This window comes from Rhipicephalus sanguineus, chromosome 2, assembly GCF_013339695.2.
Source record: "Rhipicephalus sanguineus isolate Rsan-2018 chromosome 2, BIME_Rsan_1.4, whole genome shotgun sequence".
Lineage (NCBI taxonomy): Eukaryota > Metazoa > Arthropoda > Arachnida > Ixodida > Ixodidae > Rhipicephalus > Rhipicephalus sanguineus.
In genome coordinates this window covers 28,319,839-28,347,651 of record NC_051177.1, presented here as the reverse complement: position 1 = coordinate 28,347,651, position 27,813 = coordinate 28,319,839, and the positions used below count along the sequence as shown (strand labels likewise).

At 50.2% G+C, this 27,813-nt stretch overlaps 1 protein-coding gene across 2 annotated transcripts; it reads left to right on the top strand.

The window, feature by feature from the left end:
• The first annotated feature begins 2,457 nt into the window (after nt 1-2,457).
• On the top strand, nt 2,458-14,039 carry LOC119382616 (transcriptional regulator ovo). Of its 2 annotated transcripts, none has more exons than XM_037650396.2 (4): nt 2,458-2,849; nt 10,391-11,060; nt 11,538-11,695; nt 12,166-14,039. In XM_037650396.2, the coding sequence occupies exons 1-4, from the start codon at nt 2,699-2,701 to the stop codon at nt 12,468-12,470; spliced, it is 1,284 nt and encodes a 427-aa protein (XP_037506324.1). In that variant the 5' UTR covers nt 2,458-2,698; the 3' UTR covers nt 12,471-14,039. The 2 variants fall into 2 exon arrangements, with proteins under 2 accessions (XP_037506324.1, XP_037506323.1); XM_037650395.2 differs by having other exon boundaries at nt 10,391-11,186.
• The last annotated feature ends 13,774 nt before the right edge of the window (nt 14,040-27,813 follow it).

The following is a 27,813-nucleotide window of genomic DNA, read 5'->3' as shown; positions in this document are numbered from 1 at the left end:
ACAGTTTCAAGCAGCACGAGAAAACGCAGACAAAGTAGAGAGAAAACAGATAGTTGAAAGCAGTTGCAGCGCTTCTTCTTCTTCTTCACCTCAATAGTGGTGGCTCATAACCAATGCAGGGGATTGGCCAAGAAGTAGGCGGATGATTTCATTATGTCCTACAGGCAAACATTACTGGGCTGCCGTGGCTAAATAATACACAGATTGGAACTGCAAATGACATCATTTAATGATGTGCATGCAATCTGCTTTCGCTCTTCTTCGTCTGCGTTTATGGCATTGCTTGGAATATTTCTTACGTGGCAACATCTGTTGTCTGTACACAGCCCCAAATTAACAACTCTAATGGGGTCTTTAACGAACTAAAGTGGGGTTACGCTATTCATGGCGCGTAAACATATTTGAGGCCGCATTCGCGTTTGGTGACAGCTTGTCTGCAAGCAGGAAGAAAAAGGATCCATGAGCTCCTTTCGGCGGCCGAGGCGGAAACCATCGATCATTTCTTTTTCGCACGTGAGACGATTTATTGCAGCAAGAAATACACCCGTTGTTACATCCGTCAAACATCACACCTGATAGACTGACTGTGTGCTCTGCAGAATTTTCAAGTATTAGCTCTGTTTTTTTTTATCTATTTCAGTAAAAAATTACAACGTTTATCTTTAGCCTCAAGTATTTACCTCAAAATCCTGCCGCCCGGTTCTTGGCCCATCCCCCTTTGTGGGTAAGCGCCACTAGTGAGAGGTTATCATCATCATCATCATCATCATCATCATCATCAAATGCACCCTGACAAACTCCGTTACGAGCTCTTGGAAAAGACCTGTCTGCGATTCTGTCTTTCAGAGTCTCCGTATCCCATTTTTGGGTTCTCCAACACGAATGTTTGCTTGGCAGTGCGACATATATTAATAAAACCAATCGGTCACGTAGCTTGTATAAACAAGTACTACAGTTTCTCATTGCCAATAATGAATTGTATGTAAATTATTTTTGCTTTGTGTACACCACGCACCCAAATTTCATCTTTAATTCGCAGTTTCTAACCTTTAAACTACTATATTCGGAACTCTTAGAAGAGTTTATATAACTACCAGTATCATGGCCAATCCCTCACAGTGGGAGTCACGGTTGACTGGGTGCGAACAACAACGACATTTCGGTTTTGACACTCGAGTCATGCCGTTCCTGTTGGCGTCGACAAAGCGTTGCACATCGAAGGAAAAGGAGAAAAATGAAGCGGACATCCTGACATTGTTCACGCTCCATCTGACTACACTGTGTGTAAACAGAGACTAGCGACGCGTCAGGTCAACGCACGAACGCCTGGGCCCACGGCTGCCAAGAATTTTTCTTATTTACGCCGACGTCTGCAGCCTCGGTTGGCGCGTCTAGCGATGTCAAGAGCTGCCCTGCCAGTGCGCGCCGTATACAGCATGCGCTCTGCCAAGTCCCGGCGTGCCAAAACACAGTCTCGCAGCGGCTTTATTAGCGGCCGGCGATTAGCCCTGCGTGGTAGACGAAAAAGAAGAAGACATCGACTGCCGGGCTTCATTGCCAAGGTAAGGAATGGGATGCGCTATTGGGGCAACGTGCCGCACGGTTCCTTCCGCCAGTTGCGCGCGAGAACTTGAGCGTTTTGCGTCACTCGGATTCAGAAAGACTCATTACACGGTTTCAAGGTTCTACTCTACTCTACGGACGACGCTTGGAGAAGATAGCAGAGGCGAACAACATCAGCGCGATGGGTTTTTTTTTATTTTCTTCTCTGGAAGTCGAGTTTCGCGGCCCCAGTGACAACGTGACAGTCTCCGCGTTTCCGTCCCGAAGTGCGTCATCGCCGGCAAGCGCCTCCGTGACTTTGACGAAAAAAATTCTAAGATGCCCCAGATATCGATGAAGACGGAGAATCAGTAATGTGCGAGAAAACGTGCGCCCGCGAGGAATCGCTTTAAAATAGAACGTCGCCTCCGGGGACCCGTAGCATGGAGGGTAGAAGTTCGTGAGAAGTCGCGGGTCGTCTCGTTTCTGTTTGGCACATAAGGCCAGTGCGGAGGACGGACCTCGGAAAGAATCTCCCCCCATCTTTCGTTTCAGCCGGAAAGAAGGCAAACGTGTCACTGACCGACTAGTGACAAGCTACACAGATAGAGCGCATGCGCCAAGTTTGCCCCTCGTCCCCTTTCTTTCTCCTCTCCCTCTTCAAGCTTTCCCATGTTCCTGTACGAACAACTATTAGGAAGCAAAGGCCTGCCTTCGCCATTCGGCCACCCCTTCGCCCTTTCTACGCCTGCCGAGCCTTTTTTCTCTCCTCCAACGACCGAGCAGGAAAAAAAAAAAGTTGCCCTCGACGGCGGGGCAAGTGGGCAAGTGCATGCAGATGCCTCCTCGCCCCATGCACCACCCTCGCCACAAGGGCCGTGACGTAGCTGCCGCTTTCGCTTACCTTGGTAGCCGAGTCCAGTAGCCCACATTCGCCAGAGTGCGTTCAGACGTCGCAGGTTCCGGCCGTGCGTCTGCTTTGCCCCCCTCCCTGAGTGCGCGCACTTGGCGTGTTCTGGCCGCGGGACTTTGGACTTAGAGCAGCCCTGCACAGCTAGCGTGTTACGTTGCTGGAGTCTTCGCGCTGGGATTTTTACGCGCGCTTCGCGATATTTCTGCAACGAACCTGGATTACTAACCAACGACTGTGTTCAGCATGCCCAGAGTATTTTTGGTGCGAAATCCTCTGTGCCGGCGGCGCCGGTCGCCGTCTTCGCCTGCGGTGACGCCCCCGCCAAGCCCGAAGGAGCAGACGCAGTCGCAGACCTTGTCTACTTATCCGCTGTACCAAGGGAACCTCGTAATCGGTAAGTGTTGCATCGATTTCAGCGCGATCGCAAGTTGCGGACTTTGCGATTAAAACGTGTTCGGCGGAAGCCGCCAAGACCACAAGGTGGACCTCAGGTCCAGGTAGTAGTTGCGGCGCCACATTGTGCATGCGCGTGCATGAAGGATACCAAAACGACTGGACTAAAGCACAGCTTAATGCACGTTCACCCACGTAACGCAGCATCTCGGTTCTTTAGTTCCTCCACCTGTTGTTGGGAGACGGGGACAGTCGGCGGAAAAGAGAATTTGTTTCTCGTTTACGCGTACCTCGTAATCGGCGATTTCGTTTTGCATTCAAAGCGGGTCGCTCGCGAAGTGCCAGCATCGTGCAGCTTTCACGCGGTCGGTGCCACGGCGTTCCATAATCCGGTCGCGTTCTTCGTAAGAGCGTGGAATAGGCGATGCGCTGGCAGGGCCGCCGGCGTAGCCCGGAAACGAGAACCCTTTGGGTGCGTCGCGCGGCGGACAGGAGAAGCGCATCGGCGGAGATGGGACCTTGAGGGACCGCGCGCGGCGTTTTCCTTGAACTAGGAAGCGAGCTGCCCTTGCCCTTGGTGCCGCCGGCTCGGCACCGGAAAAACACGCCGCGGTAAACACGTGACGCAACCGCGATGCCCCGTCTCTTTTTTCCGAGTTGTGCGCCTCGCTGCGAATGAGAACGACAGCGACAATCGGCTCGGAATCAAAACTCCAGGCTCGGCCCTATCTTCTTCGCCAGCGGTCGCGTCTTCGTGCGGCAGTTATCGCAACCGATTTCCCCTTCCACTTTTTCTTCTAACGGTTCTTGGAGCGCATCTGGTGTTTCTTTTGCTGGGCGCGCACCAGATGTCCGTGCGTCTTGCGAAACTGCTGTCCGTTACAGGCTCCGCTATATTCCAGGAGGGTCAGTTTCCTTCCGTCTGCACGAGTCGTGCTCGCCTACCACCGGTTGCGTCTTCGCTCTCCGTGCATGCTAACGACGCTCGCGGGATGGGGAAGGCATTTGGTGAAGCGATCCGAAGCAGATTGCCGTGGAGGCTTGCGTGTTTAGAGAGGAGGAACCGTTCGCTCTTCCTTTTTCTTTTCGAATTCACGCTGTGGACCTTAGTGGTTAGGCAAGTGACCGCGTACTGAAGAGGTGCAAATATTCTAAGGTCCTGTACGTTAGATGTACCCGTTTACTTAGCGCCTTGCGCTCAGAGTTGCACGCCACATTTCTCGCCATTAAGAGCAGTTTGTTTCGTACTAAGCTTATTGCTGTGCTGTAGTCGCCTCCGCTCACTCTCAAAGATGAACGGTTTCTGCGTGTCCGCATCCGCTTGACGCGCGTTTAATCGAGCGTTTCGCACGCCCGTGTGGAACCGTTTCATCCCTTTACAGCAATGTGAAGGGTAAGCGAGTGTGAAGAAATTGCTTGCGACACAGTCCGGAGAGCCGTCGTAGCAGGAGGTAATCTGTCTGCCTCGGGCAGCGAAGATGCCACAAGAAGGCGCGCAGCGTCACGTTGAGATACGCGCGTTTTCATTCGCTGTTTCCCCGCGCTCCTACCTACACGCGGCCAACAGGTCATGTATGGATATCGGCGCGCGGAAAAGAAAGCATTCGGCGTCCACTATGCTCGGGCCTGCCGCTGCGGCGGCAAACCGGTTGGCGCTGGCGCAACGCAAAAACGGCTTGCCCGGCCCTTTCGCCGCCGGAGGAAGGTGAAAGTGTAGCCGTTCATTGCCAAGGCCGGACTCACTCTCACCGACCGTTCACTCGGTGCGCTCTTGCGAGGCATTCCGAGTGGAGGGAGGGAACCTGTCTGCATTCGAGCAGCGTGACAGGTTGCGTTTGTCGCGCCGCGCAGTTTCCGTTACTTTTTTGTCGTTGCGCCGTGGCGGGGAAGGAGGAGCGGCGCTGCTGACGTGAGACGCGCTAACGACTTTCTGCTCTCGCGCGGCCTCTTCCTCCCTTTTGGGCTTCTTGTTGTCCTGGATGACAAAAGGGAATGGTCGTTATGGCCGAGGGACCCAATCCATCGCCGCATAATTGCGGGACCGTATACTACATTTGAAACTGGTAACGCTTACGGGTCGCTCGCTCGCTGTTGTGTTAATTTAAATAAGAACAGCACCGAACTTCGCAGTTGCTGCACTTGCGGAATGTTCCTATTTGCCCGGAGTGCACGTTGCTGTACAGCTACAAGTAGTGTGGCGGAAGCGCTGCGCTCGTACCGAAGCAAAAAAATATCACTCTTGTACATTACCGAATGTCTTTTACCGAGGAGCATCTTCCAGTTATGAGCTACGTCTCGCTGAAATTAGTCGGTACTTTGTTACCGTATATAATTACAAGAAGGCGTTGCAGAGCCCTAACTGGCAACTTCTGCAAATTTACATTGGAATGAGTAATGTAAAGTTCACATGTAACATGGTAGACGTGCTCGTGTTTGGAACAGCGACTTTACCCGGATTTGGGAAAAGGGACGACACACGGCGCATTGGCGCAGCCAGTGGAGGGGTCAAACCCCTGAAAATTTTCATTTGTGCATGTGTATATACACACACTCATAGAAACGCACGAACATACATGAAGTATGATTGAACCCCCCCCCCCCCCCTTCCCGGGGGAAAATGTATGTGGCTACGCCTATGACACGGCGGTACCTTCGTTACCAAAGTCCGTGTAAAGTCGCGCTCTTCTGGCCAATAACCGTGTTTTACGACCACGGTGCACGTTTCTGATCGTTGCACGAACATTGCGGGAAATGAAAAGTGAAGATGCGGTAGTTCTACACGTGTTCGGAAATGAGCTTGTTCGGGTGGCGACACCTCGCGGTGGTGTGATCAACCATTTTTTTTTATAGTTCTGTTATGTGAGAAGGCCGCTCGTGGTTCGACGAACGCGTACTATACAAATAAAGAAAAGTATTTATGATTAGGACGAAGCAACTAATATATTACAGCGGACCTCCTAAAGTCGAGCTTGGTCCGTGAGCAGCGATATTCGCAGCCTAGCCAGCCTAGCCAAGTCGGGAGAAGGGGTAGTGTATAGCGAGAGGGAAAGCATAGCATAAGCTTAGTGCAGCAAGAGTGAGTGTAAAGCAATGGAGTGTCAAGGCAACGAATGAGTTAGGCGAGAGAGAGGAGGAACCTTGCTTAGCTTTGATCTTGGTTTGCTAAACCAAGCTCTTCTTCGCCAGCTTTACACAACTTTGCCGAGGCTTCCCCTCAGCTTCGCTGGTCAATGGTGTTTGCGATAGTAAAGACACATAATTGTTTTTACTCCAGCGTTAGTCGGAAAGGAGTCGGTTGGGTGGTTGCAAAACCTTTTGACCGAGACGCCGCAGGATTTTTGAAAAGGTCTCCTGGTTACAGTTATGATTCACACCGCAGTCACCGTAGCCTCGAATGTAGCTTCATTGTTTGTTTTGTCTGTCGACATCCACTATACGAACACCGCGTAACATAAATCGCGGCACTGTTCACGCCGTTGTGACGTGAAGCAGAGCGCATTGCCTTGGGTGTTTTCCCACTGCCTAGACGCGTCGCTAATTTGATAAGCCGCGTAGGGTCTTCTTCCAGGATGAGGTCAGTGTTCTGGAAGTGATAAAAATCGCTTCGCGGTCGGGGGGGTTTACTTACGGCTTTTTTCTTATCAAATATGCAAGGTCGCTGCCGTCTACAAAGTGAAGCCTCCCCCCCCCTTCTTTTTCCCCCTCTCTGCAATCTGCTTTCTGTGTAAAACATCCAACGGGACGGGAGTAGATAAAGAAGGTATTCTGCAGCTCTCTTGCTCAAGGCAAAGTGACAGCGAGGGTTAAAGAACACTGACATCACATGTTCGAATACTCATTCAGATGGAGGTCCTGAAACTGGAAACCCTAGAAGCATACGGGTGAACCCTCCCCCTGAGACCTCGTATTTGCACTGCGCTCTGATCGTAAGGGCCTCAGTGTGAGGGGGTTGAGAAGAGGTGGGGGAGGAGGGGGGGGGGGGTCTGCTGCGCTGAAACATTACCCACGTTGCCCCCCATAATGGAGAGGGAAATACTGGCAGGCCCCCAGCGTTGAAATAAGTGAACGCCAATATTTCCTCTACGAACCATTTGAGTTGGTTTTACAGGGGATGGTCTCGTCAAGATGTTTTCGACCTAGCTCGGTGGTGCCACGCTGTGACGCGTCGGGCTGCGCAGTGATTAGCGGCATAGCGGACACCAGCCGGAGAGAGTGCCAGAAGGTGGGAGTTCTGCTCCCACCGAATACCGGCGCCGTGACGTCAAGACACAGGATATACACCCGGGAAACAAATCAGAAGAGCTATTACTGGTAATTATTTAGGGCGCCACGACACTTGCGGCTATATGTACAGCAATGGCAATAGCGTAGAACTACAAAACGGGAAACGTGGATGCCGAAGGAATATTTTTCTACGAAGGCTTAAAGGTCAGCTCACATGATGTGCGTAGTGTGTAGAAATGACTAGGAAGCCGGGGTCGCTTTTCTAGACTTGACAGACAACCACTATTAGCCGGAGACATGCTTGGCTTTGACAGCACAGTTGGCGAGCGTATGTTGAATTACTGCTTCTCCTAGAGCTAGAAAGCGCAACTTTCTTCGCAAGTAACCAGAAAAAGGACTTGTTTCGTCGAGTAATTTTCGTTGCCTGTTCGACGACAATATTATTACAGTCGAAGCTACTGTTGTGTTCTCCACTGGTCCTTCACAGACGACGTGTGCAAATCCGTATGACAGACTCATTGTTTGTCATGGTTCCCCTTGTCAAACGCCTTAACTGCCCCACTGCGTGTACTGCGTCGGGATAGTATGGGGCCTTCGCTTTCCTCCAGAACTTTGTAGTGCAGAAACGAGTGCACAGGGCGGCTGGAATATTTCTTAACAGGGTATGATTTTTCTAGGAGCGCTGTAAACACCTAGAGAGACGATGCCCTGTGGCCAAGTCGTTGGCGGCTAGTGGTAGTAGAGCCCTGCCTACACCAGGTCTTGATGCATCGAGGCACCGTACGTAGGGAAACGCCAGTGAAAGTGGCTGGATCCGTTGTTGCCGGGCCGACAATCCCCGCGTACACATATTGAGCCGGAGTCACAAAACCTTCTTTGCTTACACATTCGGCAATGCACTCGACCCTGACTTCTGGAGCTCGGGTTTTCCGGTCAGCCTGGCGCCCGGGCAGGGAAGTCTTTCCTCCCCCCTTTTTTCCTTGCACTGGCGAAGAAAGGGCGGCGTGAAAGTGGCTGAGCAAGCAAGCTCCGCGATACGTATCTTCCTGTGGAGGCCTGACACCCGCAAAAAGGCGGCCACCGTATCGATGGAGCCCACCCTGGGCGCGCTCGTCGATAGCTTACTGACCCACAACAACAACAAGCGACCGGCACGCGCAGATGTCCGCCGTCCAACCGGTCAGTCCTTGAAATGCACCAGGAAGCAATTTGCCGAAGCGGCGGGCGCGCGCTCCAGCTGCCCGGCCGGCGGCTCAGAAAGGCACGTTACACACCTCTGCGCTTTCCCCTCCCCCCGCCTCCACTACCACCTCACGTTCCGAAAAGGCACTGCAACGACCACGCACGCAGTGTCGTCCTTTCTCTACAGCTGCCCGGCCTTGCCCTGTTCGTTCGCGGAAGGAGAGCGCCGTTTTGCGGCGATCTTCCTTCCTCCAGGTGGGAAGAAGGGTGCCCCCGTATAGGCTGGAATGCCCCCTTATGTCTGAGCAGCGGTTTAAGGAGGATGCCCGCTGCTTCCTATAGTGCTCACAACCGGGTTATACGATGCACCACCCCCGGCGTTTCGCTTCTTCCTCCTCCTCGGTCGTTTTCTCGAGACTGCTCTGGAGGCTCACTTCGCTCTCGGCTTCCTCTCCAATGGGCCGTTCGTCAACCTCTTTTGTGTGTATCTTTGGCATTCTTCTGTGTATGCTTCTTTATTACCAGGTGCGCCGCCACGCTTATTGGCGCCCTCGTTAACAAGCTGCGCCACTTATTTTTTTTCTTCGTTTTTGCCAGCTGATTGTTCTGTCTCCCCTCTGCCGTCCAGAGATCGGTCATGGAGCGCCGCGCTTGAGGCGGCGGTGATTTACGACTAGTGCCGGCCGCGTTAAGATTCCGGAGAGATAATTATACTTTGCTCCTTAATCTAACGTATAAGTTGCTTTTATTTTTTTCCTCTATGGGTTATCCTTGCGACGCGTCAAAACATTTGCCTCCCCTTCCTGTTTTTATAGCCTCCTAGCCTCCATACTGTTTTCGTTCTGTCGAGTCAGCGAGATCGTAACGGTAAGATGACAGTTTTCGAGCTCACGCCCTTCTGCTTCCGCTAGTAAAACTGTGTGTACAAAAAAAGTGAAGCACTGTCGCTTTACAAGACTGGGGAAACCGGTTGGCTTCTCTTTCGGCAACTGGAGATGAGCGAAACGCGAGCCGATGAGAACCTTTCCTGAGAAGATTCGGGGTGGTACCGTTGTGGAGTTAGGTACAGTGTACGTTAGGTCCTTTTACAGCTCGCCCGGGGGAGTCTCCCGTGGCCACTTTCCTGCGCAGCGTTGTTGTCTCCACAGCGGGTAGCACTCCCGAGACATCGCGCCTGAGGATCTCCTCAAGAAACGGGCACGCGGGGCCAAAGAGAAAAGAAACATTCTGCCCCTCGGTGTGTCACTTCCTTGGCGACAGAGTCGATCCGGGTTGCCCACTTACTCCTGCCCAGCTCACTTTCTTTAAAACGCAAAAAAAAAAAAAAAAAATAGAACAGCGTTGAGTGAGCAGCGGACTTGCCTTCTATGCCCGCCCGCTTGGCTTGGCTGTTGTCCATGCGTGCGTCCTCGCCGTCCCGTTCAACGTACTGGACCTTTATTTATTTATTTATTTTTTCGTGTGTTTCCCATTTGAAGGCGCATAGCTGAGCGCGTTCCGCGAATGGTTTCTGACGCCCGCCTCGGGATCGCGGATGCTTCGGTTACTGCGCGAGGCTTTTGTTTGCATTCAATGGCTGCGGATTCGAAACCCGTCGTTGGGCGGCTTCACGTATGCTATTAGGGAAAAGCTTTTAACTGTCGCCGGTCTTGTACCGGGAACAGTCCCGTTCCTGCCGATCGCCTGCCCACCTGCTCATTGCGGCGCCTTCTTGCAAACTTCTCGCGAAATGGTGAAATCCCTTCCTCGTGTAGCCTTGTACTTCCCGTCGTCGTTTGTAAGCGCCAATAAAGAAACCCGCGGTAGCCTGCGATTAACCAGCGGCGTCGAGACCGAGTACAGCTCCCCATTATGATTCGTCATACCGCACTTTCCAGATAGAACGGGAAGTGTCATCGTAAAAACTGATGGTGCGCCTTCTCGTTAAATCCGCGTAGGATAGACGTGACTTAGAGGAAGCTAGGATTGTGTCTGAAGCGAGTAACAATGCCATTTCATCAATCGCATAAACGCTCGCTGCATGTTTCCACGTAACTTCAGCGCTTTTCCACCGATAGATGTTACGCTCGCTCAATGCCTGATAGTGTGCCTGTGCACTCAATAAGACCCCCTTCCTTTTTTTTTTTTTTCGCGCAGATCTGGGACCACCGGTGTTCAGCTGTGCAGAGGGATTCACTCGCCTGACCATTCCCCCCGCGTCTCCTCCGACGCCACCTTCATCGAGCGAGGGAGACAAGGGCTGCCAGCAGAGCGGCGATGACCTGTCTTCGGAGGACTCCTCCTCCGAGGTGTCGTCCTCCACGACCTTCCTACTCCGCGTGCCCCGGCCTCCTCCTACGTCACACCCCGTGCCGCTAACGCAAGACCCACGACCCTTGCGGGTGCCCGTGATCCAGTCGCCCATTTCCCGTTACCCACCCCAGACGAGTCGGCCATTGATCATGCCTCCTTCCATGGACATGCCGCTGGACGCCAGAACCCGCGTGCCAGCCGCTTCGCCCTTAGCGCACGCCCTCTACCATCCGCCCACGTCTCCCGTGGCACGGCACTCTCCCCCTCCCGTCTCCAATAAGGCCATGAACGACGATGACTTGCCTCCATGCACGAACGAAGAGTTGCAGGCCCGGCTAAGCTTTATGCGGCAGCGACTGGGCGTCCCCATGGAAGTGGATATCGAGTTTGTCAACGGCGGTCATGGCATCAAGAACCCGTTCCTCAACAAGGCCGGCCGGCGGACCAGTGTCCAGTATCCACGACCGCCGTCGGCAGCAGACTCCCACGATTCGAACAGCAGCCAGGGCTCTCGGTCAGTGGAGTCTCCTCTCGGTTCTCCTCAGAGGTCGCTGCAGACGCCAGTGCCGCCGCCACCACCGCAGCAGCGGCCGGTGCAGCAGCAGCATCAGCAGCCTGCAGCGAGACCTCAAACCAGCAAGTTAGTTGCGCTTGTACTCCGTGCCACTGTCACGCGGTAGCGCGTGTTAAAGGTGACGTGCGGGCTGCAGCATTATTCGACGAAAAAACCAATATATAACCAACATATGATACTCTTATTCAAGATAAGGCGCACGAATGGTTTGGGCGTGTCTTATGACCTGGCCTCATTTTAAATCCTTGACAGTAAAAAAAAAAAAAATCTCAAATGGGGAGGTTATCTGCGTGACAGTGGTACAATAGTGTTCATTGTAGTTTCGTGTAGATTTTGTACGCTTCTTTAAAGTAAAGCAAGGTTAAACAAGCATAACTCGAACTACATCTGACCACAGTTGCTCCTTTTCTCACGTAGGCTTTCATGTGGGGAATGCGGCAAGACATTTGCCCTCCAGCGACTCCTCAATCGCCACCTCAAGTGCCACAGTGACGTCAAGCGATATCTGTGCACCTTCTGCGCAAAGGGCTTCAACGACACTTTCGACCTCAAGCGCCACACAAGAACGCACACTGGTAAGAAAATAAACGTTGTCAACATATATTTATGGTTGTCGTGATGTGAAAATGTAAATTTCTGCTAGCTTCGTCATGGACTAGCAGTGTCACGAGGAACTGTTGTAGAACCATATCTTAGGCCATCGGCTTGTACCACATCATTTCTCTGAGGTTCATTGTACATCGCACAAACCATTCTCGCGATTTTACTGCTTATACACATTACGCTCTTTCAGCGACTGTATTAGGACACCACATAGCCAGTTCCACTGTTTCATTGTCATTTATCACATCGTCCCACTCCATGGTGCTCTGTTTGTGGCCCCCCTTGCGCCATAAAACACTACGTGTCATCATCATAATCACACGTATCAAGTAGCCGCTTTCCAACTGGCGCGGGTGTACGTGCTGTGTATAGTACTGTGCTTTGTAACGCGCCCTTGTCGCTGACTAAAAAACGTATTCTTTGCTTGTTCTTTCTGCCACAGGTGTCCGCCCGTACTCTTGCGACCGGTGCGACAAGGCGTTCACGCAGCGCTGCTCGCTCGAGTCGCACACGCTCAAGGTCCACGGCATCCAGCACAAGTACGCCTACAAAGAGCGCCGGGCCAAAGTGTATGTCTGCGAAGAGTGCGGCCACACGACCAACGAGCCCGAAGTGCACTACTTGCACCTCAAGGCGCACCACCCTCTCAGTCCGGCCTTGCACAAGTTTTACGACAAGAGGCACTTCAAGTTCACCAACGGCACTTTCCCGATGGGCATTCTGCGCATGCCGCCTGTCTCAGCCTGAGCGGCGTCTTCATTGCGCCGGCCACATGGAGCGCTTTCCGCGCGTCCCTCCGTCAAGGGCATTTTGCGTGTTCCACGAGAGAAACTGAACACATCTCATGATGCACGTTTTAAAGGGGCATTATAGGGGCAGCATTTAGTAAGTCTCTTAGGAACACAAAATTGTTCTTTCGAGACCGATTTAATTCAGATTTAACTACACTACGACATATTGCTTGAGCCTAGCTTTTCAAGCACATATATTACACTCCCGTCTGAATATCACTGCATACAATTGGATCAGAAACGCAACATACATTATGAAAACCAAGGGGCTGAACTATGGAAGCGCTGCACTGACGCCTGAAAGCTATGAAGGGATATATGTGATCAATACGCATGTGTTCCCGCAGCAGCGCATACTGATGTCAAGAACAAAAGTTGCAAAAAGAAATTAAAAAAAACAAGGCTTGATCCAGGGCGTAATTGCAATAATATGGTGTAAACAAGGGACATAACTGAATTGGCATAGCCATGAAATAAGGCTTTCAAATGTGCCCGCTGAGCCGAAGGAACACATCTGTTGAGAACACGCATTCCCGGCCGCGGCAGCTGCGGCATTCCGCTGGGATCGGAATGACATGCTCGTCCGTGTACTGTAGTTCAGTTTTCCCAATGAAGCCTCTCTCGGGGCCATCATACTCGTGCTTCAGGACGTTAAAAACATTCAAAATTTTGCAAAACTTCTAGTACTTGAACGTAATGACGTCAGGAACAGGTCCTGTCTTAAAATCCAGCTTCTCTCTTGACTGCACATACATATGTATGTGTGTATAACACACAAACATGTGTATCCAATATGCCTCTTTAGTGGCCCTTTAAATCTGCGGCATCAGCGCGGCTAAGTTGCGCCACGCAAGAACACACCGAATGTTAAACGTTGCGTGTTGAATGTTAAACGTTCTTACGACTGTGATACCTGCATCTCACTTTTGTAAATAGATGGCCATTTCAGGGGCCTTCGTCATTAATTTATGTTCCACCACACATTCCCTCGCAATGTTCTCGTTCTGTCTTGGGCATTTTTTTTTTTTTTTTCGCATCAAGTCGATGATGCATGTATGTATTGTGATCCGCGCCCTTCTTCTGTGGCGCATGTTTGTGCTTTTTTTGGTGCCGTCCAAAAGAACATGCATCGGATGTTGCGGTGCAGTACAAAGTCGTGTGTGTAAATATTCTGTTGTTCTTGGTTGTACACAAGATGCTCATCTTTCGATCACTCCTCCGTTTGTTTTCGTACGGGCAAAGCTGTGAGAGATAGCATCGTGCCGGTTACACACTTATTCAATGAGCCAAGGCCGTGTTTTGTAATAATTTGTTGTTTTTTCCTCACTCATTTCATTCGACAATTCAAACATTGAAATTGTAAAAAGAACATCATTACAAGATATTCGCCTCGGATAAACTGACCGGATGAAAATATAAGCCAAACATCTTTTTTTATTTACTTCAAATATGCTCCGAACGGTCGAAGAACCTCCTCCCTTGTTCATAGACTTGCATTGTTCATGTTGAATAAATAGTCAAAAACCCTGATCACTGTGTCTTGAATCCATTGTTTCCTGCCTGTGGAATTCTCACCGGATGGAACTATACAGTGTTTCAAGCGCGAGAAAACTACTGAGAAATGTTTTCGTAAACTGAGCTACCAGCTTCTCGCTCGTAGCAGTATGGCAGTAATCAATAATAGTGGTTGGGGGTCCTTCGTCCCAAAATCGCGATACGATTATGAAACGTCGTAGTAGAGAGCTCTGGAAAGTTCGACCGTCTGGTGTTCTTTAACGTGCACCGACATCGCACAGTATACGGGCTTATAACATTCTGCCTCCATCGGAATCCAGCCGGGATTCGATCCCACGACGTACGGGTCAGCAGTCGAGCACCATAACTACGGTCCCTCTGCGGCGGGTGTAAGGAAGCAGTTACGAAGAAGGGTGCAAGCGTTTCCTGTGGGTGAGCTCGCGTGTGCGACAACCGCAGCGCTTGCGGCAACGTAGCGGGCCAGTGTGCTGTGATGTCATGACGCGTACGCCTATCGGGATAGCGATACTCTTCGTGCATAACCTACAGTTACGTCGCTGTGGTGCTTGTCCTTGTTACACCAAGGTTAAAAAGCTTTCGTTAATATAACCACCTTCATAAACTCCGTCTGTCCACCGAGCATTCAAAATTTTATACAGTTGAACCTTGTTGTAAGGAACACTGATACAGCGAATTATTGGTTATAGCAAACTAAATACGAGCTTTAGTTGATCACACTTCATTTCAGTGACATAATTTTTTTTTATAACGAAACACAAAACGCAAGAGGCGCCGCTATAGTCCTCGTGCGCTCAGTTGATGGCGCCACCGCTCTCCCGAGTGCGCAGCGCCAATGCGGCCACTTCGGGCATTTTGTCCCTGTTCTCCTCCCGGCGCGTACCTCGAAGTTGTGTGTGGCGAACGTCGATGCGTGAAAATATGAACGCAAAACAAGCCCTGCTTGCTTTTTTGCGGCTACGGACGGATAGCAAACGTTCAGGAATACTTGAAACGAAGTAGTTCGCTTCGGCGTGGCGACTTGTACGCCGCTAATCACGTTTACTGCGTGAGGTAAGAACTCCAAGTGCCGTCGGTCCGTCGAAAATATTCGGAAAATGCGTCGCACAAATAAAAAGCGTGGAGTACGACGAGCGTTTAGAAGCCAGTAAACTTTTTTCTTGGCGTACGATAGAGAATACTTTTTATCGGCAGCCTCGCGCGTCGCTTGTCCTGTGACGGGCGCGCATTAGCAGAAAGCGGGGATAGTTGAAATGACATATTAGCAACGATAAAAAGATAGATACCGCATGAATTTCCCGTCTTTTAGTTTTCTAGCGTTGTTGGTACGTCAAACACTTTGCTAAATTATATTTTTGAACATGTGCAACTGTGTTTTTTGTCTAGGTCGTGCGATCATGAAGCCGATCCTGAGGCCCCTCAGTCCTACAGTCGTGCACAGCCGACAAATTGGGCACTGCAGAGGAGTGTCTTGCGCCGCAATCGTTGCCGCAAATCTCCGTTCGGGCGAACAGTAAATAAGAGGATCAAGGGAACCAACAATGTGTCAATATTACCTGGGGCAGTAGCGCAGCCAGAACTTTTTTTTTTGGTGGGGGTTAAATCATACTTTATGTATCTTCGTCCGTGCGCGTTTCAATGTGTGCGTGTATACATATCATAGGTCGGCAAAAAAATTGGAGCTCACTCAGACTCACTCAAGAAATATATTTTGCTCTGAGGGCTCACTCGGACTCAGACTCCCTCAACTTTTTCTCAACCGGGCTCACTCAGACTCAAACTCACCTATACATTACTCAGCCGGAATCACTCATGGCTTCACATTAGTCTGAGTGAGCCTGAGTGAGTTGACTCATTAGTCCGTTGCCGTAAAATTAGCTTTTTGGATCATAGTGTCAATCCTTTTTAACGCCAATATCTCACATAATCGGTGCTATACGATACGCCTTTCGATCTAGCACCTTCAAATACGAGTTATCATATATCATCATTATCGTATATCAATCCAGTAAGGATATTTTTATGAAATATGCAACTCACAAGAGATATTTTTATCAAGAGCTTCCCATTAAAGAGTTTGCTGGGGGAGGTCATAGCACCCCTTCCTCTAACTCATACCTCTGATCAATAAATATTAAGGTGGCACGTGAATCCTAGTGTGTTGAGATATGTGTGAATAGACTTGAGTATGAACTTAAGCCGATATAAGGCTGATAGTAATGCTGAAGATGAGTAGATAGGACCACAAGTCGGCAGCCAGCAAAAGGTGGAGCTCACCCGGGCTCACTCAAGAAATATATATTGCGCTTAGGGCTCACTCGAACTCAGACTCACCAATATTTCCCTCAACTGGACTCAGTCGGACTCAGACTCGCTAAAATTTTCTTCAAACCGGACTCACTCGGACTCAAACTCACCAAAATATTACTCACCCAGTCTCAGACTCACGACCCGATCTGAGTCTGAGTCAGTCGACTCATGAGTGAGTTTGCCGACCTATGATACATACACATGCAAAATTTTAAAACAATTCGGGAGTAAGGGCGAGGAAGGGTGTCAATAGCCAGTGACTTGGATAGAAATCGAAACTGTGCGAAGACAGGACCAGTTTGCTTATCGGGCGCGCCGAACGGCTGCGATCCAACGTTTTCGCCGATCAGCCTCGTACGAATTCCATGGAAAATGATAAAATTGCACATTCGGCAGTTACCCGGCCGTGTTCTTGTAGCTTTTATGACATGCGAACTCGCAAGAGCAGATAGAAGTCGACTTCTTTCGCCGCGTACACACGCTTGCGCTGCTAGGACTAATTGCCAACCTGCTGCGGCCAAGCGCGGCGGTACGGAGGGAACAGGGACAATTTGCCAGCAGCCGCCGCAGTGGCGCTGCATATCCGATTTGAAACAGCAGCGCACGAGGCCTATATCGGCTGTAGCGAATAACTATTTGGTAAGCGTGATGCTAAAAGTCTAAATCGTTTGATTGCGGAAATTTTGCTCATCCAGTGCAAAAAAAAAAAAAAGATTCAGGCAGCATTAGTGGTGCACAGCATGAAGAAGAGCGGAGCTAGGTGGCCTTCTTTTTAAAGACGATAGTCTTTCTTGGGGAACTTAAACGCGGAAATTTTGGTCTGTCTTTCTGTTTGTCGGCACGTCTCTCGATTCAGCCACTCGGCCAAAGTTGAACCACTTGCCCAAGGGCCAGCCGTCTTGAACTGGTACGGCTGTTCATACTTGTGAACGTTGTCGATCAAAAAGTAAATATCATGCATATCTGAGGTGCAACATCACTAGGTAAGTATTAGGTGGCGTGTTCCTTTAATAGAAAATGCATACATACGTAATTTTAAGGACCCTAGTTTCTTAAGCTGCGCTGAAAATGCATAAGAATGGAAGCTTGAGCGAGTTGGTATGCGTTCATCTTTGTTGAAACAGCGCTCACTAGACGACGACGAAGTAAAAGAAGGCACAGGACAGGCAAAATGCGACTGCGCTGAAATTTGCCTTCCTCCGTGCCCTTCGCACGAGCTCATTGTTGTGTTTCGGTTTCGGTTCTGTATTGCACTGTACGAATGCCATGGGTTGGTGTTGAAAAACTTTAGTTTTGAGAAGGCCAAGAAGGTGAAAAAAAAATATTTAAAAAATGAAAAAGCAGCGTTGTGGGCGGCCTTCAGGCTGCCGGTTGTGGGCGCCGCTCTGGCGTTCCTGTTTTACCCAGGCGACGTGTAAATAAAAGAGTGTGTGGAGAGTACTCGTTGAGTGCGGACGTTTCTCTGCAAAGGTCTTCGCCTGCTGCTGCGCCGGGGCTACCAGCACGCAACACAGCACTCATGTTTCCCGACGTATTGCCAGATGGCGTCCATATCTCACACAGCGCCTCTTCTATCGTCTTTACACGACATTTGCAGCGAAGCACGCAGATACGCGGCCAATTTTTCTCTTTATTTTTCGCCTTCTTTCTTCCTCTCTTTCTTTTTCTGTCCTCTCAGTTTTTTCTGTTTTTTTGTGTGTTTATTTCTATTTCCTTCTCTCTCTCTCTATTTCTTTGTGTCTTTTCTTGTTCTTTCTATCGTTTTTTCTATTTCTTCTTTTTTCTTTCTCCCTCTTCCTTTCTCTCTATCTCTTTCTCATTCTTCCTATGCTACGCTTTACTCTCTCCCCTCACCCTTTTCATCCTCCTCATCCTCATATCCCTTTTCCACCCCCTTGTTCTATGCAAGGCTATGCTAAGCTCTGCTGCTAGCGTGCCTGGATAGCCGAGCGGTTACGATGCTCGCCTTCTGATCGTAGGTACGCGAGTGCGAATCCCGCCAAGAACTTTTTTTCGCCATGAATTTATCATTGTCTCGTTCTTTCCATCTCTTTCTTTCTCTCTCTGTACTCGTTTTGTCGCCCATCGTAGTTATTGCATTCCACGTTGGTCAAATCGGCGCACGTGCTCTGGGATCGAAGGGGAAGAAGAGGAAGAAGAGAGCGCGTGCCAGTCCATGATGATGATAATTTCTGTTCATACGTCACGGAGCAATGCTCTGCTTAAACAGCTCCGCTCTTAAAAAAAAAAGATGGCTGATCCCTCCGTCATAGGAATCGGTATTACACGAAAGTGAAACGTGTCGTCACAGAAGTAGTTGATTGTTTATAGTGCATTGGTACATGAGAGCTTGTACAATGTCTATTGTTGTTTGGCAGATATAGCACCGCTTGATGTGGACGCACCCACGTCAATTGACGCCTAGTGGCACATCTCCGTACCGAGGACTAACGCCCACGATCATGATTTAACCCTTGCGGCAGCTGAAGTTGTCAAGATATATCCGGACACCGCATATGGATGAATCCCGCGCAAAGATGGCATCAACAAGCACATAGTAAACACTGATACTCCATATGCACTCCTTAAAAGCGTCGTGAAACGCGAAGAGAAACGCGACGAGCGTCGTGTCTTCCATCTAGCCTGGCCGTTAATTCTCACAAGGCGAGCGGGGAACGCTGTGCGACGGCCAGGCGAGCGTTGGAGAGCTATATTTTTCGATATGGATGGATGCTATGAGCGAGGCTTTAGAGTTACTGTATATGCTACCTTTAGGTAGCAGAGTTGCGCATCTGTCTTCCAACGCCGCTAGCAACCATGCATTGCAGAGAAGCTGCCGCTTGGGCCAATTTTTTTATTTCTCGACGCCGCCGCTGCAGCGAACTGAATTAACACTAGCCATCGACAGCCAATGTTTATCGCCGGTCTTCGACACGCCAGGCAGGCTAACCGGCGACATGGTAGGCATGTCGCCTGCAAAAACGAAGTGCGACTTCACCGCATAGCTGTGGTTGCTAGCCGGACCTATGCGCTACTCTGCTACCTAAAGGTAGCATATACAGTGACTCTACGAGGCTTGGGCTAAAGCCGCCCCCTCGCGGTGTGTTAAAGCGTCGACGAAATTATACTTCACCTATTGGAAACACGCCGAATGGGACGGTCGTACCAACGGCGCGTTGCCGGAGCTAATTACGGAGGCAGCGAAGTTTTTTTTTTTTTTTTTGAGCCTGGTGGCACACATGTAGCGCCCCGTTACAAAGGGGACGCTCATATCATCCATCAGAGCACTGTGACAGGAAAGTGTGAAAGACAAAAAACGCGTTCATGGTACCTCCGTTATGTCTTTGGCGGTAGCTCAGGGGGCTAAACGCCCGCCAGCTATCGTCGCGGTCCTAGAGGCCATGGGTTCGACTCCTGTCAACGGAACTTTTTCTTTGCCACCTGATGGCGTTCATTTTGCTGACGTACTTCCGTGACGGAAATACGTCATGAAAGGCTTGGTGGACCCCGGCATAAAACACTTTCGTGTTAAAAGAAAAAGATTCGGCAGATCCCTCGCACTGTGGGAATATATATGTAATGCGAAGCAGTCAGCAAAGAGCTGCATACGTCGCCTTGTTTGTCTTCGAGACAAATGATGTCACTCATGTCATGACATCTAGTTCACTATGTATCGCATGTTTGTCACTGCATGCATACGTGCACGTACAGTATGGGAAGCGTGCGGCACCTAAAGGTGGTGCGACAATGCAGTGCGCCAGCGCGCCGTCAGCGCCGCGAGTGGCCATTCAGTTGTCAAGTGTCGTGCTACGAAATCTCGTCTCTCCTTCTGCTGCGCCCGCGTTTTGTGGACATGCGTGCGCGCGACGGCGACTGGTGTTACAAAGCGCGCCGGCTTCAAGGGCGTAAATAGCGCAGGGTTTTTTAGAGCCTCCAATGAAGAGAAGGGACACAAATTATGCCGCAGCAGGCACGTTTTCGACGTGACGGAAGAGAGAACGGTCGGATAGAGTAATCTGAAAGGGAGATGCGTGCAACAGGCCAACGTGAACCAGGAAGCATACGCCGTCATCATCGAAGTTTGTGCGCACGCTTTTTAATCATTTTACCTGCTCATTACTGAGTAAACGATTACATTAACGTCAAACATGTGCTGTAGCGAGATGTTGTCTTCAGGGTAACCGAGTGCGATCGGCGCAATTAGTACGCATGATCGCCTCCCGTGTTGCATTTAGTGATGCCGTAACAACTGTGCGAAGCTTTCTATGCTGCAGCTCCGTTTGTGGATGTTGCTCGGGCTGCATGAGTGCTTGGGTAAATCAGTTACCTGTCATCTTTGCGAGCGATATCTTAGCCGTCACGTAGCATAAAAACAGCGTGGCGCAGCACCTCTTGCATGCGCAGCGCTGTCAAGGGACAAATACAATACTGGTGTAATAAAGATTAAAATTCGCGCGGTCCCCGATGCATTGTGCCACGCATCCGGCTCTTGTTTCTCACTGTTCCCGTTTACGAACTGCGCTATCTGCTTATACGTATAGGGCGTACGAGTAACATTTTTCCCTGCAAATGAGTATGACTGAGTGATGCTCGCCTTTATGTACCTATCAAATTGTCTGAACTACGGTCCGCGTAACAATAACGCACGTATAGCTCGATGGCGTCAAATAATTTGACAATATGGTCATCGCCGTGAACTGCGCGATAACTGTTGGCTGATGTACGTAACTTTAAGTGCTCGCGCTCTGTAGTATGCATGTGTACTTTTCAGCATTAATTACTTTAGACTATTAACACCAAAAACACGTCTTTTTCAATCGTACCGCCCGGAGGCCGGGTGTAACTTTTCAGCTTTATGCAACTAGGCTGATCATCAGAGCTCACTACAACTGTAGGGGTGGTGTGAAGGCCACTGCAAGCATGCAGCAGCAGTTGTAGCTCTTGTCAACAGTGAAGAGTCTGCTAAACTTCAGCTATCGCCGCAGTTTTGCGGTACGTCGGCGGAAAAACAGCAGGAGCGTACGAGGGAGAAGCCGGATCTGTCGATGACTTTCCGCACACAAAATGTACTCTGCAGACCCGAGACCACTTTGCCGGCTGCCACTCGGTTCCGTTCGCACTGTAAAAATACCGGTTCACTTGCGTGAAGCGTAAATTCACAGCGAACTAGCTACAACATGTACTTCATAACCATAAACAGGATCAATTACTTCACATGGCGTACGCTGCGAATCCACCGTTCCCGCTGGTCTAGGAGGCTTTCTCGCTCCGCAGAGCGAGAGAACTTTGTTCCAGGATGGCATTCCTTATATCTATTAGCGCAGTTGACGACCCAGCAACTCATGCGCGACATTGCAAAACTCCTCCAACGGCGTTACACGGCTCGGGCAGAGAACATCTGGCTCGGCTCGTGGAGCGGCTGCTGCAAGTAGCACGCCAATTCGTTTCGTTCGCTCCCGCACAGCGGCTCCACCAGCTCAGTGCACATTTTCCATGGTGTATTACCATGCTAATGAAACGTATATTCTGGTACATACAATGCATGACCTGTCATTTATGTCCACCACGCACTCATGTCATGCCATACCAATTTTCGTTTGTATATCCAGTTAACAAAACAGCCGAAAGCGCACCAAGAGCGTGTCATGTAAATCATGCCCTACATGCTTGTCATGTTTTGCCTGGTAGGACCTGCCATTTACGTTCTTGATACAGTCAAGTCGCGGAATACCAACTTTTGTGCATATCAAGCGAGCAAAACGGCCGCGAGCACACTACTAGCGTGGCATGTAAATCATGTCCTACGTACATGCATATCATGACTGTCATGTTACCACCCGTCATTTATGTTCGTCATAGAGTCACGTCACACAATACTAAATTTGGTACATGTCAAGCTAGCGAACCGGCCGCGAGTGCACCATGGCCCGTATTCGCAAACGATCGCGAAAGGCGATAGTATCGCGTTTGGTGACGTAGAATCTGATGCGTTCTATAATTGAAGAAACGCATGCCTATGACGTCACTGTTGCACTGGCAGTTGGTGTTAAGAGAGAGAGAGAGGTTTATTTGTAGAAAGGCCTGAGCGATATTATGCTCTAGCCTGCTACTCTACACCGGGGGTGGGGAAAGGGGAGAAAAAAGAATGATGGATGACGATGGTAAGTAAGGTGAGTATGTACAGTCCCGTCTAGGTGGTGCAGTGCTATAGCCGCGCATCCAGTCCAGTGGCTTGTAGGAAAGCTGCAACCGCTCTTATGACCACAGTTGTGCTGTTGGCGTCAGGCCATGGGCCCAACACAACCTCATCAGTTAATGGCCTATTATGCACTCCTTCAGTCGAGGAAATCAGTTTTTGTCGTTCGCGTGCGTATGCTGGGCAGGTACAAAATATGTGCTCAAGTGTTTCTGGCACTTGACAGTGGTCACAGTTGGGACCGGTGTCACTGCGGCCGATGATATGTGCATAACGTCTTGTGAAGGCCACACCAAGACGAATTCGGTGAATCATACTTGTGTTGTGTCGTTTTAATTTACGAGGCATACAGAACCTCATTTCGGGGTCCCATTTGTGTAATCGCCGGTGTCGTCGCTCCGGTTTCGTCCAGTGCTCAAGTGTGAGGTCACGCATTACGTACCGAAGCAGGGCGTTCGTGTCTGGTCGTGAAAACGCAGTGCGCACTTCAGGGCCACTGGTCAAGGCTCCTTTAGCTTCTGCGTCTGCGTCTTCGTTTCCCATTATGCCGCAGTGGGCAGGAATCCATTGGAAGGTGACAAGGTGGCCATTTGTTGAAGCAACGTGAAGAAGCTCCATAATTTCTATGGCTAAAATATAGTATGGACCTTGTCTCATGACGCAATTAATGGTTTGCAAAGCGGGTTTCGCATCGCAGAATATTGTCCATGTACGAGGTTGCTCTCCAGAAATGAATCTTATTGCCTCCCGGATAGCAACAAGCTCTGCGGCAGTTGATGTGGTCTTGTGGTCTATTTTGTACCGTCGAGCTATAACCATTTGTGGGATGACAAAGGCTGCAGCAGAGGTACATAGCGTGGTAGATCCATCGGTGTACACGTGCATGGTGCCGCCGTACGCTGTATAAATGTGATGTAGGGTCAGTTGTTTGAGGCCAATTGGCGAAACTAGGGACTTCTTCGTAATCCCAGGAATCACAAGGCTAACAGGCGGTTTAGGCAGGACCCACGGCGGTGTTCCAGGAAATCTCGGGGAAGAAAACCTTGATGGTAGAACGTTTTCGTGCCGTGATATTGCTCTTGAAAAGCTGCAGTTTGGGTGGGTGGCACGGAGTGCTGATAGCGGGTGCTGCCTGTGTCGGGTCAAGAGGCGAAGATGCACTCGAAGTGGCTCGCAGCGCATGTATACACTGATGGGACGAGCCCGAGCTTCCGCGATGGTTCCATTCGTTGACGTGCAGCGTGGTAGGCCCAAGCATGTTCGCAATCCTTGAGCTTGAATACTCTCTAGCGTGTTCACACAGCTCGGTCTCATGTTTGAGAGCACCGGCATGCTATACCGTATATATCCTACAAACAGCGCATTGTAGAGTTGAAGAAGTGACGATTCTGATGGGCCCCATCTTGCTCCTGCCACAGTCCGAAGAACGAGAACAAAACTTTTCAATTTTGATTTCAGTGCTGCGACGTGTCTCGACCACGATAGATCCCTGTCTATGATTACCCCAAGGAACTTGTGGTGCGTTACAGTAGGTATCGCCGTTCCATTAATAGTTATAGGGTATCTTGACATATCTTTGCGCGTGAATGCAAGCACTGCGCATTTGTCAATGGAAAGAGTGAGACCCTGGCGCCGTAGATATTTAGCTGTTAACGTCACTGCACGTTGAAGCCGAGCACGCAATTGCGGACGAGTAGCTCCGGACGCCCATATGCATATGTCATCCGCATATGCGCTGACTTTTACCGTGCTGGGAAGTTCTGCTGCCAGTCCAATCATAGTAACGTTGAACAGAATTGGGCTGAGAACTCCCCCTTGGGGAACACCACTGTGAATAGTATGTCGATCGGTGTCTCCGTCGCTTGTCGTCATGTAAATGGTACGGTCACTAAGGTAACTTACGATCCAGGCGTACAGTCGTCCGCCGACGTCTAAATCTTCCAGTGCGTCAAGGATCGCATAATGCAGCACATTATCGTAGGCGCCCTTAATGTCTAGGAAGACGGCCGCTACTAGTCTGCGTCGGTTTCTTTCCTCTTCAACATTTGAGATCAAGTCGACCACACCGTCGACTGCAGATCGTCCTCTTCTAAAGCCGTTCATAAATGCAGGAAAGCAATTATTGCTTTCTAGAAGCCACTCTAATCTTGACAGCACCATCCTGTCCATTACTTTCCCGACGCAGCTGGCTAAGGCGATCGGTCTGTAGGAGGAAAGGGCATGAGGACACTTCCCTGGTTTGAGCAACGCAATAATGCGACTGCATTTCCATTTAGCTGGGACATGTCCCGACTCCCACGAGTTGTTATAGTGGGAGAGCAGGATATGTCGTGCTTCTGTACCAAGATGGCGGAGTGCAGCGTACGTGATTCCGTCAGGTCCTGGTGCCGATGAGCGTCGGGAAACAGAAATGGCAGCGTCAAGCTCATGCATTGTGAAAGGCACATCGAGGCGCTCATCAGACGATGGGGGCGCTATGGTGGTAAGAGTCTCAATCACAGCATCAGTGGTGGCCGCGATAAGGCTGCAGTAGTCTCCGGCTATGTCAATTGCTCCCCGACCTTGATGTAGAGCCACGGCTCGGAATGGTTGACTTTGTTGGGGAATTGTCTGCAAACTTCGTACCACCCGCCAGATCTTAGATAGAGGTTGCCTTGGGTCGAGAGATCCGCAGAATGTCCTCCACCGCTGCCTGTCAATCTTGTCGAGATGCCGAAGAACGTGTCGTTGAGCTCGGCGACAGGCGGAGAGGTCTGACGGGGATTTCGTTCTTTGTGTCGTCGTTCCGCGCGGCGACGGATTGCACGAAGGGCCTCGTATTGGGAGTCGATTGCTGATCTCTGCATCGGTAGGTTAACCTGTCTGGTTGTGTCACGCAGAGAAGAAGCAATGATATCCTCTATTTCGGATGATACAGTCGTGTGCTGACAGCCCGTCTTGACAGATGCCTGGAACAAGGTCCAGTCTGTTTGACGGATGTAGCGTGAAGCTGAGCGGCGAAACCACCTAAACTGAACATAGGTTGGGAGGTGATCGCTACCACGAGTCTCCAAATCCGTGCACCAACATGCAGAAGACAGAAGGCTCCTGGATACAAAGGTAAGGTCGAGGCAGCTGCTATAAGAAGTACCGCGAATAAATGTAGGTGACCCGTCGTTGCGTACGCTTAGACCATAAGTGCACATAAAGTTCGCCAAGTCTCTTCCACGGCAATTCATCGCAGTGCTACCCCAGAGGGGATGATGTGCATTGAAGTCACCAATCAAAATGTGTGGACTTTGTGCGGCTTGCAGCACGGTCTTCAGGTGAAAGCAGTCGATCTTCGCGCTTGGGTGGATGTACTATCCTCCTATTACTGAGAACGTCCGCCTTTTATGTGTTATAGTCAGGCTGACGTAATCGTTGTTAGTGTGCGGCACGATGTCGTGTCTTAAGTACGTCAGATCGCGTCGTATACAAATTAGTACTTTACTTGTACGTTGCTCGCTGCGAGACCACATTTGGACATACCCAGAGATGCGAAAAGTCGAATCCATGTTTGGCTCGCAGACAACAATAACTGGAAATTGGTGTTTAAAAACCCATTGTCTGAAATCCGACAAACGGCCACGTAGACCTCGAGCATTCCATTGCATAACAAGCGACTGCCGCATGCGTTCTTCGAACATCAGTGCCATGTTCGCTTATTGAAGAACCACTAGAAGTGGCTCCAAAACTTCCAATAGTTGGACAGCAGCCTTAGCAGCGGGTGTGTTTAGGCCGCCAAGAATCTTCCGCATTGAACCCATCAAATTTTTTAACATAGACTTGACGTCTGCATTATCCATCTTTTCATTGTCTTCATTGGGTGCAGTAGCACTATACGACAAGGGCGTACACGCGGCTCGTGATGGTAGCGAAGGCCACTGAAGCTCTGACGTATTCAGAGCCAATGACTGCTTGCCTTGCGCTTGCGTAGACTGTGAAGGTGCTGAATCTTGTGTACCATCCTTTCTGGCCGGCAAAAGCAGGCGAGGAGGTGGTGAAAGCTTGGCTTTGGGTGTTAATTCTTCTACGCGATGAACACTGCTGCTTCGCTTGCGTCGGAGTCGTGAACGATGTCTACGGCGTCGCACAGCCCTTGCAGCTTCTCTGTGTGTGGAGCGGTCTCGAACCATCTTCTTCATAATACTTATTTCATTCCTCATTTTGGGACATTCCTTCGACGTTGCGTCGTGGGCGCCCGAGCAGTTTGGACATTTCGCAGCGGCGTTGCAGTTATCACCATCATGAAGTCCACCGCAATGTTTGCAGGTTACTGCACCCTTGCAAACTGCACTGACGTGCCCAAATTTCAGGCATTTATGACACTGCAGAGGCCTAGGCACGTAAGGGCGCACCGAATGCCTCACGTACCCGACCTTTACATGTGTAGGCAATGTCTCCGACTGAAACACTATTTTTACACATCGGGACCGCCCGAAGCGATGAAAACCAACAATGGGAGACGACGATGACAGCAGTTTCTCAAGGCTAGAGTCTGTGATGTCTTCGTCCACGTCGTAGATAACTCCTGTGGTCGTTTCCTTGTCGTATGCGGAGAATGCGCGAACCGGAATGTTTCCCAGCTGAACAATTGCTTTCAGTGTGTCCAATATACTCTTCGTAGTGACCTCCACAGACAGGATGTTCTTTCGAGCATTTATGCGTATTTCTGCAACTTGACCAGGGGCGACAAGCTCAAAGTACTCCGACAGGCTCTGCCTGTTCAGCGAGTTCAAGATGTCTGTCGTCGATGTGGGCACATACGAGATCGTGTATGACCGCACGCTACTCGCCTGTTTCGGTGCTTGTCGACCAGTCGGCGATGTCCTTCTGATTTTCCTCTTCAGGCGGCGGCTTGATACGACGGTGAAGTCGCTGTCCGAGGTCATATCTTCTGTGGAAGAGCCATCGGAAGTATCAATGTGGACCACGCTGGGGCCGAAGTTGTCACTCGCGTCGGAGGCACAATGATGTGGTCGTCCGGGGCCCAGTTGCTGGATGGGGTTTTGGTCCCCCATTCTAAGGGACAACGTCCCTCAGAGTTCTTGTCGTTGAATGTAAGGTCACGGCAGAATAGTTAGAAAACTCACAGAGATCGAAGCTGAAGCTGTTCCCTGTGATCACTTCTTCTTCAAGTCTGAATGTCTCACAACACAGGAGTGAGCGTACCGTACGAGCGCAGAGCGACCGGAGTGCGGCGTTTTCGAGTGTATACGCTGTCTTCTACGCAGTGTTT